At 34.5% G+C, this 12684-nt stretch overlaps 1 protein-coding gene across 17 annotated transcripts in view; it reads left to right on the top strand.

The window, feature by feature from the left end:
• The window catches only part of SNCA (synuclein alpha), a 163514-nt gene that overhangs the window by 80870 nt on the left and 69960 nt on the right, over positions 1-12684 (top strand). For 10 of the 17 annotated variants that reach the window (XM_049104944.1, XM_049104940.1, XM_049104942.1 and 7 more), the window contains one exon: positions 7145-7193. The exons of 6 other annotated variants lie outside the window; for them this stretch is intronic. In XM_049104944.1, coding sequence (XP_048960901.1) covers positions 7145-7193 — 49 coding nt within the window. Of the gene's footprint in view, positions 1-7144; positions 7194-8957; positions 9017-12684 lie in introns of those variants that run through there. One more of the 17 variants, XM_025424809.3, reaches the window with a different exon arrangement.

The following is a 12684-nucleotide window of genomic DNA, read 5'->3' as shown; positions in this document are numbered from 1 at the left end:
ACCAGACCCAAAGAAGTGGGAGAGAAAAAGGAGGGGTGTGAAGAGGGTTGTTGAAAAGGCAGCCAGACTGGTTATAATATCTGTCACACTTGACAAATAATTGAACAAACAGTAAGTGTATAATAATTTCAACATACTCCAGCTTGAATGATAGTGTCATTGTTGATTTACTGGTTGCAGGAGTTGTATTGTCTTTTTGTTTTGGGGAGGTATTAGGTTAACACATCATTGTGCTGAAAAAGATATTTTAAAGTTGGGGAAAAATCTACATTTATATGGCATGCCATGTATAGATAAATAAAGATGTGAATGTGCATCTACATATATGTATGATGCATATACATTGGTATATATCGATACAGTGGGCAGGGAGAGCAAATGAGGGTAAAATGCTAATAATTAGGAATTCCAGATAAAAAGGATACTGGGATTTTTGTACTGTTTTGACATTTTTCTGTAGGTATAAATGTATTTTGAGTTCTTAAAAAATGAATTTGTTTCTAATTTGTTTTTATTTTTTAATTTATTTTTATTTTACTTAAATTCAATTACTTAACATATAATTTATGATTAGTTTCAGAAGTAGAGGTCAGATTCATCAATCTTATATAATACCCAGTGTCCATTACAACATGTACCCTCCTTAATGTCCATAAATTTGTTTTTTAAAAACAAACAAGGGGTACCTGGGTGGCTTAGTCTGTTAAGCTTCTGCCTTCCACTCAGGTCGTGATCCTGGAGTCCCCAGATCAAGCCCTGCATCAGGCTCCCTGCTCAATGGGGAGCTTGCTTCTCCCTTTCACTTTGCCATCTCCTCACTCATGTTCTCTTTCTTGCTCCTGCTTACTCTCTCTCTCTCTCTCAAATAATAAAATCTTAAACAACAACAACAAAAAGAAGAATTAATTCAGTGAATACCTACCGGGCATTCATATATTAAAAATTGTAAGATAAATTTCTATAGAAATACTCAAAAACAATACCAGTTTATTTCTCATTCACTTAAGTCTGTATTAGGTATTTTGGGCTGGTGGGTGAGTTTCCTCCATGGAGCAATTGAGGGACTCAGATTACTCCCATTTTACAGCCTCACCATCCTCAAGGGGGACATATGTTCCCAGTTGGAAGTAGCATACATTATTTCCTCTCTTATTCCATTGGATATTGGCCACAATTAAATCAAGATAGACTGGAAAATGCAGTATACAGCCACATGTCCTGACGAAGAAAGGAAAACAGATTTTGGTGGACAGCTAGCAAACTCTAATACAGCTGTTATGAAGCATTGTTTGTGGATAGATGCTAACCAGAAGGAGATTATCCCTTCAGCAAGCGTATATTGAACACCTTTTCTTTGTTTGGAACTGAGCTAAGAGTGGGAATATTGAAATTTTATAATCAGACAGAGACACTTCTGTCAGTGAGATCAGAAAGGATGAATATGTGTAATATAATTATACCTACTAAGGCTTGTGTCACTTAAGTAAAATGAATATCCATGAGTACAATTTTTAGCAGTAAGTTTCTGTAGGATGGTTAAAAGTCCTCTTTGAATGTTATTATGTTAAGAAGGAGATGTTTTGGGTTTGTGAGTTAATAATTATAGTTAAAAGCAGTTCTTAATTTTTTTAGTCTTACTTTTCTAGGTTTAAACATATCTGTACCTGCTAACATTCAGAGGGTAGAGACTGTTTTTACCTTCATGACAAGAATACATGTTAGTCATGGAGGTGCTACATTTTTTTGTAAACAGCTAAATAATATTGACTGTTTTGGACTGAATTGACCATTAAGATTAATCCAGTTAAGTGTGCAGACATGGCCAAAATGTGGAGAACCCATTTGTGTTGCAAGTTTCCTTATCTACTCTTATCCAAGTGATCCTTAAATTTTTATTAGTGAATGTACTTTGGAGATCACTCTCTTGGCTAGGTTGTCACTTTAAAACAAACCTATATGCTTTTCTCATTGAAATATTTTTAGATATTGCCCTACTGGGAGTTTTTTCAAGTAATTAATATATAACTTTTGTACCAACTTAAACTTAGCTTCTTGGAAATAATTCACTCTTAACAGAATCTAGTACCAGAAGAACGTTGAAAGCTTTGTGGATGTTAGCTCAGAACTTTATCTTATTTATTATCTCTTGAGTTATCTCTTCTATGTCATTTCTGTTTTTCCTGAAGGAATCCAAAATATTATTTTGGAAAGTAAAATTTACTTATGAAGAAAAATCAGGTGAAGTATGGACTTTGGCTTATCTCTAATCTTCTAATAAATTTAATTTTAAGACCCTTTTAAGGGTCATTTAGTTGTGATATGAATAGGAAGTTCTGCATTCAGTTTTTAGCTCTTACCAGAGTATCATACTACATTGTGACTGCTTATGGAGATAAAGACCTTAAAAATATATTTATTTTTTCTAACTTTATTGATATATGATTGACAAACAAAATTTGTCTATAGATTGTTCAACATGACTTTAAGGTATGTAATGTAATTATTTAAAATACATATATATAATGAAATGATTACTATAGTCAAATTAATTAACACACTTATGGTTTCCATTTTCTTTTCTTTTTTTAGACTTGTGAGAACACGAGTATACAATACAATGATAATACAATACTAATAATACAGTATTATTAGCCATAGTCACCATACTATACATTAGATTCCCAGAACTTACTCATCCTATAACTGAAAGTTTGTACCTTTTGACCAACATCTCCCCTATTCCACCAGTCTCTGCCAACCACTGTTCTACTCTCCAGTTCTATGAGTTCCACATTTTTAGATTCCACATATATTTCATGTCTTCCAGATTTATGCATGTGGCCACAAATGGCAGGATTTCTTCCTTCCTGTGACTAAATAATATTCTATGATACATATGCACATATACACACATGTTTTCTTTATTCATTCATCAATGGACACCATATCTTGGCTATTATGAATAGTGCTACAATTAACATGGCAATGCAGATATGTCTTCAAGATACTGTTTTTATTTCTTTTGGATATATATACACAGAAGTGGGATTTCTGGATCATTTGGTAGTTTTATTTTTAGTTTTTTGAGTAACCTCCATACTCTTTTCCATGATGGCTGTACCAACTTGGCATTTCCATCAACAGTATACAAGTTCTCTCTTCTCCACACTTTCACCAACACCTATAATCTCTTGTCCTTTTCATAATAGACCTCCTAGCAGGTATAAGGTGATACCTTATTGTGGTTTTGATTTGCATTCTTCTGATAATTGGTAATGTTGAGTACTTTTTCATGTACCTGAGCCATGTGTATGTCTTCTTTGGAAAATATGTTTATTCAGGTCCTTTGCTGATTTTTATAATTGTATCATTTAAGTTTTTTATTTTTTTTCTGTTTTTGCTATTGAGTTGTATGAGATTTTTTTTAAAATAAACTTTGGATATTAACCCCTTATTGGATGTATGTTTTGCAAATATTTTCTCCCATGCCTGAAGTTGCCTTTTCAATTTGTTGATTGCTTCCTTTGCTGTAGAGGCTTTTTAGTTTAGTTTTGGGTTTTTTTGCTTGCTTTGTTGTTCTTAGTGTCGTAGCTAAAAAGTCATTGCAAAGACCAATATCAAGGAAGTTTTTTTCCCTATATTTTTTTCTAAGAGTCTTCCCATTTAAGTTTTATGTTAAAGTCTTTAATCTGTTTCAAGTTTATTGATGAGTGGTATAAGATAGGGGTCCAGTTTTATTCTTTTGCACGTGGATAGCCAGTTTTCCCAACACCCTATTAAAAATGGCTGTCCTTTCCATATGGTGTATTCTTGGAGCCTTTACCAAAGATTATTTGATCATAAATGTGCAGGCTTATTTCTAAGCTCTTTATTCTGTTTTATTCATCTGTCTGTTTTTATTCCAGTACCATACTGTTTTGATTATATAGCTTCATAATATAGTTTGAAACCGGAAAGTGTGATATCTCCAGCTTTGTTCTTTCTCAAGATTTCTTTGGCTGTTTGGGGTCTCTTGTGATTCTGTATGTGTTTTTGGATTATTCTTTCTATTTCTGTGAAAATATAATTGGAATACTGGTAAGAATTGCACAAAATCTCTAGATTGCTTTGGATAATATGAGCATTTTGACAATATTAATTCTTTCAATCTATGAACACAGGCTAGCTTTCATTTATTTGTATCTTCTTTTTTTTTTTTTTTTTTTTAATTTTTATTTATTTATGATAGTCACAGAGAGAGAGAGAGAGAGGCAGAGACACAGGCAGAGGGAGAAGCAGGCTCCATGCACCAGGAGCCCGATGTGGGATTCGATCCTGGGTCTCCAGGATCGCGCCCCGGGCCAAAGGCAGGCACCAAACCGCTGCGCCACCCAGGGATCCCTATTTGTATCTTCTTTAATTTCTTTCATTAGAGTCTTATAGTAATTAACGTATAAATCTTTCACCTCTTTGGTTAAATTTATTCCTAAATATTTTATTCTTTTTATTTTTTTATTTTATTTTTTTTTAAAGATTTATTTATTTATTCATTCAGAGAGAGCGAGAGAGAGGCAGAGACACAGGCAGAGGGGGAAGCAGGCTCCATGCAGGAAGCCCGATGTGGGACTCGATCCTGGGTCTCCAGGATCACACCCCGGGCTGCAGGCAGTGCTAAACCGCTGCGCCACTGGGGCTACCCCTTTATTCTTTTTAATGCTGTTGTAAATGGGATAATTTTCTTAATTTCTTCTTGGATAGTTTGATAGTGTACAGAAACACAACTGTTTTTTATATGTTAAGTTTGTATCCTGCAACATCACTGAATTTGTTTATTAATTCTAAGAGTTGGGGATCCCTGGGTGGCTCAGCGGTTTGGCGCCTGCCTTTGGCCCAGGGGCGATCCTGGAGTCCAGGGATCGAGTCCCGCGTCTGGCTCCTGGCATGGAGCCTGCTTCTCCCTCCTCCTGTGTCTCTGCCTCTCTCTCTCTATGTCTATAATAAATAAATAAATAAATAAATAAATAAATAAATAAATAAATCTATCTTTCAAAAAAAATTCTAAGAGTTTTTGGTGGGGTCTTTAGTTTTTCACATATAAAATCATATCATCTGCAAACAGAGCCAATTTATCTTTTTTTTTTAGTTTGGATGTATTTATTTTCCTTGCCTAACTGCTGTGGCTAGGACTTCTAGTACTATATTGAATAGAAGTGGTAAGAATGGACATATTGTCTTTTTCTTGCTCTTAAGGCAAAGACTCACTTTTTATTACTAACTATGATATTAGCTGTGTCTTTGTCATATATGGCCTTCAATATGTTGAGGTACATTCCTTCTATACCTTGAAACATATGTTTAATATGAAATACTAGCCTTTGGTATGGGTGGCAGCATAACAACTTGTTGTTGGTTGTGCTATAGCCTACTTATCCTCCCCATTCTTCTAATTTAAAAAAAAGAACAATTTTAATTGCAATTATGCATAAATCCACATTGAAAAGATAACTGGGAAAACCATCAGTCCTGCAGTTTGAATATAATATACAGTGTCCTGGTAATGACAATTCTGTATCTAGAGATATCTAACATAAATTTGAGTCTCAGATCTGTCCCTAACTACTGATGTGTGTATGATCAAATCATGTAACCTCTATGGGTTCCAATTTACTTATGAATAAAATGCCACTCTTTATTTATAATTTCATATATTATAAATAATGTTTTGATAAACATCCTTGCATTTAAATCTTTGTTTATATATTCACCAATTCCTTAGGAAAGATTGGAGAAATAAATATTGAGGATGCATGTCTGCTGTTCAAAATATTGAAAACTAAAAAAAAAATATTGAAAACTTTTGATATACAATAAATGCATTATATTTAGTAAATATTTCTCATATTTAAATTTATTCACCTTCTTGGTTTTGAAATAGTTTCCTGAACAAACACATATGAAGTCACTAAAAAGTTAACAGAATTTTACAAGTCCTATAACTGAGTAGACCTTTTCATGTCAATATAGGTAGCTGATCCTATAGGTAGAAATATGTTAGGAAATATACTCTGTATCACATAATTTAAGAGCTCTGTGACTTTATTTGTGTCATTTATCACCCCTGAATTTTTGTGTAACAAGAGAATACTATTATCTACCTAGCTGTGTTGAGAATCAAATGGCAACATACATGTGGAAGTGCTTTACAAGTGGTAAACTTGTAAATCTATGTGTATTTTATTACTGTCATTAATGTTTGATAGTTAAATTGTCAGCTTCACTGAATGATCTTTAAGTTTCAATTTCTGGTTATATTGGTTTCCATCTGACATTTCCTAGGATTCATGAATAAGACATTTCTCTTAAATTTATTGACCAGTCTTTCTTTCTTTCTTTCTTTCTTTCTTTCTTTCTTTCTTTCTTTCTTTCTTTCTTTCTTTCTTTCTTTCTTTTTCTTTCTTTCTTTCTTTCTTCTTTTTTTTTTAAAGATTTTATTTATTTATTTATTCATGAAAGACACAGAGAGAGGCAGAGACACAGGCAGAGGGAGAAGCAGGCTCCATGAAGGGAGCCTGATGTGGGACTTGATCCCGGGACTCCAGGATCACGCCCTGGGCCAAAGGCAGGTGCTAAACCGCTGAGCCACCCAGGGATTCCTGACCACTGTCTTTCAATAAATATATTGGATACATTTTTATAGTAATCTCAGAACATGGTGAAATTTTAAAGCTCTTTATAGAGGACAAATTTATGAACAAGATTAAAAACAATAAAATGAACAAATGAACTTAAGTGAATCATGTCCAAAAACATTTCGTTTCTGAAGGGGGCTAATTTCAAGAAAAATCCAATTTATTTTTCATGGACATGCAAAATATACCTAGTTCATATAGTACAATTTTAAGGAAAGGAAAGAAAAAAAAACTTGAGAATCTCTGGAATCCTGCCAAAAGAATAATTTGGCATTTTACTTCACTTTCTGGATGCAGTTGATTGGCATACTTACATGAAATTTGTGTCATAGTGGAAACAGAAGAAGAAAACCAGAAAATTCAATGTTCTTGCTCTTTAAGATCAGCATGTTTTGTTATTAGCAATAAACTCTGCCACCCCATACTACGAACCTATATAATATAATTTATGGGACTAATCTCTTTTCTGTTGCTAGACTGCCACATTCTCTGCCTATACTAATGTAGAAGAGCAAATATTTCTTGGTAAGTATTGGTTGATAGTCCCATTCCATATCTCTAAAAACTAGTTCCTTTAAGGTGAATTTATGTATATATAATGAAAAGACTAAACTGTTCATATATTTTAATTAAAATAGATTGTTATCTTAAAAGAAAATGATGGGATGCTTAAATTTTATAGTCAAGTAGATTGATCAATCCTAAGTGAATTTCTAAGATTTGTTCAGCTTACACGACCTTGGGAAGTAATAATTTAAGAGAAATTTTAGTAGAGACATCACTTCATACATGTGGAAGTTTTATGTTTAGGAAATATTACCATAGATATTTTATAAACACATATAAAATTCCTAATACCCTTGAGAAGATTCCAGAATGCCAGGGAAATTTCAGATGTACTTGTCTATAGAATTTCCAGTCTTTTTTTTTTTTTTTAAAGACTTTATTTATTTATTCATAGACACAGAGGGAGAGAGGCAGAGACACAGGGAGAGGGAGAAGCAGGCTCCACGCAGGGAGCCCGATGTGGGACTCGATCCCGGGTCTCCAGGATCACAACCCAGGCTGCAGGCGGCGCCAAACCTCTGCGCCACCAGGGCTGCCCTAGAATTTCCAGTCTTAGCATTGGAATGGATCATCATAGGCCCTTCTCTTCACATGCATATTTAGACCCAGAGTAATTAGCTGATTTGCTGAAGGTCACAAAACTAGAAGATAGTGGCATGGGTGCTATCCAAAGGGCTAGTCTTCTTATTACTAAGACTTCTATGTTTTAAAAGCATTGAAGAGTCTCTCTGCTATTGATGGTCCTTTCCTTGATGTATTTCATATTTTTTGTTCGTTTGTTTCATATTTCTAAGCAATTGAGATATATATATATACTATATATAGATATATACAACATATATGCATATATATGTATATAAATATATAAATATATATATAAACACAGTATCTATCTATATATAAAATCATCCTCCTTCCTTTATCTGGAAGATGATATATAGCCAGGGCATCCAAAATAAATGTTTCTCTGTCAGGGTTTCTCTGCCCCTAATAGAAATATTATATATTATCAAGTGTACAAAAATTTTCTTCAATAAGTAACTTTCACATTCTCCCTATCTTAATATCTCAATCTGAGCATTGTGGTCTCATGTTCCTCTAGTGCCTGTATTTCACTCTTTTTATTCACCTATCCATTCATGCCTTTAGCTGATAATTATTGACTACAAGTGAACTACAAGTTTCCTTTGAATTTAGTTTCTGCCATTTTGTCATGGGGGAATGTGGGAGAAGCCATAGCTTTCTTTGATCCATCAAAAATGTATATGTAAAAATTAGGAAGAAATGTGTATTTTCTCAAGTTATCTGTCTAAAAAATTTTAAATGGGAGAATGGAAGTTTGACCTTGAAAATTCATCACAAATCCAATCTGTTTGTCTTTACTATTCCCTGGTAAGATATATCGAATAACTGGAACCTGGAACTGCCATTCTCATTCTTAAAATCTTTCTTAACGTTACTTCTGTTGATAACTGGAATAAACAATTTTTGTCTTACCTGATCCCTCCAATATCATAATAATGGGATCTTAATGTACCCTTTGATTAGCAGGTAATAATTAAACCACTGATGGAAGTGGGCAGTTAGTCCAAGGGCAATTAGAATTAAGATTGGGATTCTTAAAAAAAAAAAAAAAATTGGGATTCTAGGGAATAAAATAATTCTGGAGAAATTTGTACATAAGTCATTAGTATGACACAATATGTTTGTCTATGCATGCAGAAACAACTAATTCCATATGGATGCTTTTATTCACCAAGAAGTAACCACATGATATCTCAGTATTGTTCCAGAGATACCAGCAGCAAGAGTTCTTTTCTAAAGATGTATAAGGAAATTTGAAAAATAAAATTCTTGTAAGTGTTGGTTCAGCTAAAGCAGGATATTTTCAGTTGGTAATGGCTTTTAAAATTAAAATAAGTTCAGCATGTAGGTCATTAACCTTGGGTATGTTCTTTATTGTCATGATCTTTAACCATCTGTTCTCAGATCTAAAGTTTTTTTTTCTTTGCTAGATTATACTCATTCTCACAGCACTTAAGTGATTTCGCCATATTTAAAGACAAGAAAATTAAAAGTAACACCTTCCACATCATTTTTAAAGATGAATTCCTAATGAAATACTCCCCTCTGAGATTGAGAAAGGAACCAAGTGACATCTCTGCTACTTGGGTAGACTAGTCCTAAATGGTTACTGGCTTTAAAAAAAAAAAAATGTATCTGAAAGAAAAATAGGGAAGTCAGGTATTTGGCTATATTTGCTTTGAAAATATGTTTATAAAGTAAATATTAGGAAATGTTTTCCTTTATGTTCTTGTTTAGGAACAGGTATAAATAATTATAAAAATATCTAGGGCCAGTATATAAGTATAAAGAAAAGTTGACCAAGGCCATTAGATGTAACACTGCACTATTGTCTTAATACAAAGTTGTATTGCTAAGAATATAAGATGGTCTCTTGTTTAGGATGAAATGTCATTTACAATCAGGATTTTACATTCACTGGGATACATAATTTGTTTTTTCTATGGATAATGTTGAATGGTACTGAGATACATACCTCTTTTGTGACCACAGCTTTTGTTAGCCAGGCGTAGGGATGCTCTTTCCCTGTGTGAAAGAGCGATACCTGATGTGAAGCTATGGGTCTAGACAGGCTCTAATTCCAGTTGCATTTTTACAGGTTCGTGAAACATTTCTCACTTTTCCTATTTTATTTATGCAAGTCTTGTTACAAACTACAACCAGTTGATCAATTAACTGATATATGTGAGGCCCTATATGTGAGGCTCTCTATATAAAGAAGTATAATTCAATTCATCAATTACTTATTGGACCTCTATTCAACTGCCTTTAAGGTTTTAAATCTAATTCACAAATGGAGGTGAATGAATAATTAAGCAATTAATAAACAATTGTAACATTTAATTTACTTAATAAATAATGATAAATTGAATCAATGTGTTAATAAATAAATATTTTATGAGTGTTTATAGGCAATAACTTTGGAGAATAGTTTTTCTTTTTTTTTAAGATATTAATTTTTTTAAAAATTTATTTGTGAGAGACAGAGGCAGAGACAGGCAGAGGGAGAAGCAGGCTCCATGCAGGGAGCCCGACATGGGACTCGATCCTGGGTCTCCAGGATCAGGCCCTAGGCTGAAGGTGGCACTAAACCGCTGAGCCACTTGGGCTGCCTGGAGAAGAGTAGTTATAGTAAAGGGTAGGTTGTCTGAAAACTAGTCATACGATAGTGAGGTTTAATCAGATTCTTTTTTGTTTGTTTGTTTTTTAAAGATTTTATTTATTTATTCATGGGAGACACAGAGAGAGGCAGAGACACAGACAGAGGGAGAAGCAGGCCCCCGGCGGGGAGCCCAGTGTGGGACTCAATCCCAGGACCCTGGGGCCATGACCTGAGCTAAAGGCAGATACCCAACCACTGAGCCACCCAGGCGTCCCTAATCAGATTCTTGGAAACTTTCAATGAAAGAAATACATGATAAAATTAAAGGCTTTAAATAATCTGTTGACAATGCATAAAATGCTTTGAAGAGAGAGTTTAAGGGTAGGAATAACAATTTGAAGGCAATAACAGATTCATCTGAAACCTCAAGATTTTGGAGTACTTATTTACATATTCTAACTGGCAGTTAAATACTTAAAGGATAGTTTCTTTAAAAAAAGAAAATTCTGCTAACAATGCCTTATGCTGATAATTTTAAAACAGTATTTTCTTTAGTTTATGCAATAGATTTAGAAAGGCTTTTGAAAATGGTTTACATATTACTAATTGATGTACTTTTACAAAATTATAAGCTTAAAAAAATAGTATTTTTTAAGGCCCACGTTATAGAAAAGATGTGAAGTTTTTGTCATTGGTTCTGAGGTATTCACCACAAACTGTTCTATACATTCAAAATGTTTCCTGAAAACTCTTTAGAATTTTTGTCATCTTTAACATCTGTTATTTCTGTGTTCAGGTTGGGTTAAGGATGTATATTTCATAATAACAACCAAAAGAATCAGTGTCCAAGGTATATAGCATAGGTCAGAAAACCCAGTGGCACCAGAGGTCTATGCTGAGGGCTTACCGAAAGGTAACAAAGCACATGGATGGAGATCCCTGGAACATCTTCCTCTGGGGTGAAAACCATGGACATTCCATCACACATACAGATGTGCACACAGGACCACCGATAGGCATCTATGACGTAGGAAGGGAGAGCCATGAGAGTATAGACAAACATTCTGAATGGCTATTTAGAAACAGGTTTCTCTTTTCACAGGAATGTGGCATAGACCCAGCCTTGGTGAGTACAAATACTTGGCACTGAGAAGCAGGATTCAAAGCAGGATCGTAAGTGTACAAATGGAGAAACTTTGATTCCATGGTGCTGGGATCATGACCTGAGCTGAAGGCAGATGCTTAACCTACTGAGCCACCACTAAGTCACTTCTAACTAGGCTTTTTTTTTTTTTTTTTTTTTGCCTTGGTGCCCTTGTGCCACTCTCTCCTTTGCCTTCTTTTTCCTTCTCTTAGGCAACTCTTCTCTCTACTTCAAGACTTCCTGCAGACATCACATCCTCCAGCAAGTCTCCCTAACTGTCTCCTCTTCCTAGCCCGGCTTATTATATATCCTTCCTCTTTGCTCCTGTGGCACCTGTGCACACTGCTGTTACTGCACTGCCAAGTTGCTCGACTGCTTTTCTGTCTCCTCCAGTTAGACTCTCAGCTCAGTGAGAGAAATAACTATTGCATTCACCTTTATATCCTTGACACCATGCTAAAACCCTGAGAGGGAACCACCCAGAGGTGAAGCTGGGAGGTAGGTCGGGCCATATAGTGAGTCATGTGCATTTGAACTCCACTGATAGTGATATGAACACATTGGCAGTTTTTCAATGGGGGTGAGGTGAAAGCACATTGCAATTTTAGAACAAAAACTGAAAATATACATAGGATTAGGAGAAGAGATTAGACATAGGAATTCCAATTAAGAAGTTTAAGCACAAGTAGAGGTGAGAGATCACTGCAGGTCTGACCCAGATTTCAAATGTGGGAATGGATAAAAAAGTTAATAATTTGAGTGTGAAGGGGGAGAGAGAGAGAGGGAGAAAGTAAGTGGGTGTGAATAATGACTAAGTGTGGAGCTCTTTTTAAAGAGCAAATGAAAATTTGAGTATTCGAGCTAATCAGGCCTAACACCAACTTTTGAACAAAGTAGAGATGCTTGCAACTTACTAATTCAGCCATGGGCTAAGAAATACATATATATGTAATTTCCCAGCCTCCTTGGTGTACCTGATTTGACAAAGGAACCCAGTCAGTCCCATTGTTTCCAAACTCTGTTGCAATCCTAGGCTAGCAAAACAAAGAAATTCTACTTATCCCAAGAATACTATATAAAAAATTGACTCCTTTTTTTCCCCTAAACATATGCTTAAG

The sequence above is a fragment of the Canis lupus genome, chromosome 32, assembly GCF_003254725.2.
Source record: "Canis lupus dingo isolate Sandy chromosome 32, ASM325472v2, whole genome shotgun sequence".
NCBI lineage: Eukaryota > Metazoa > Chordata > Mammalia > Carnivora > Canidae > Canis > Canis lupus.
This window is presented reverse-complemented; position numbering and strand designations above follow the sequence as displayed.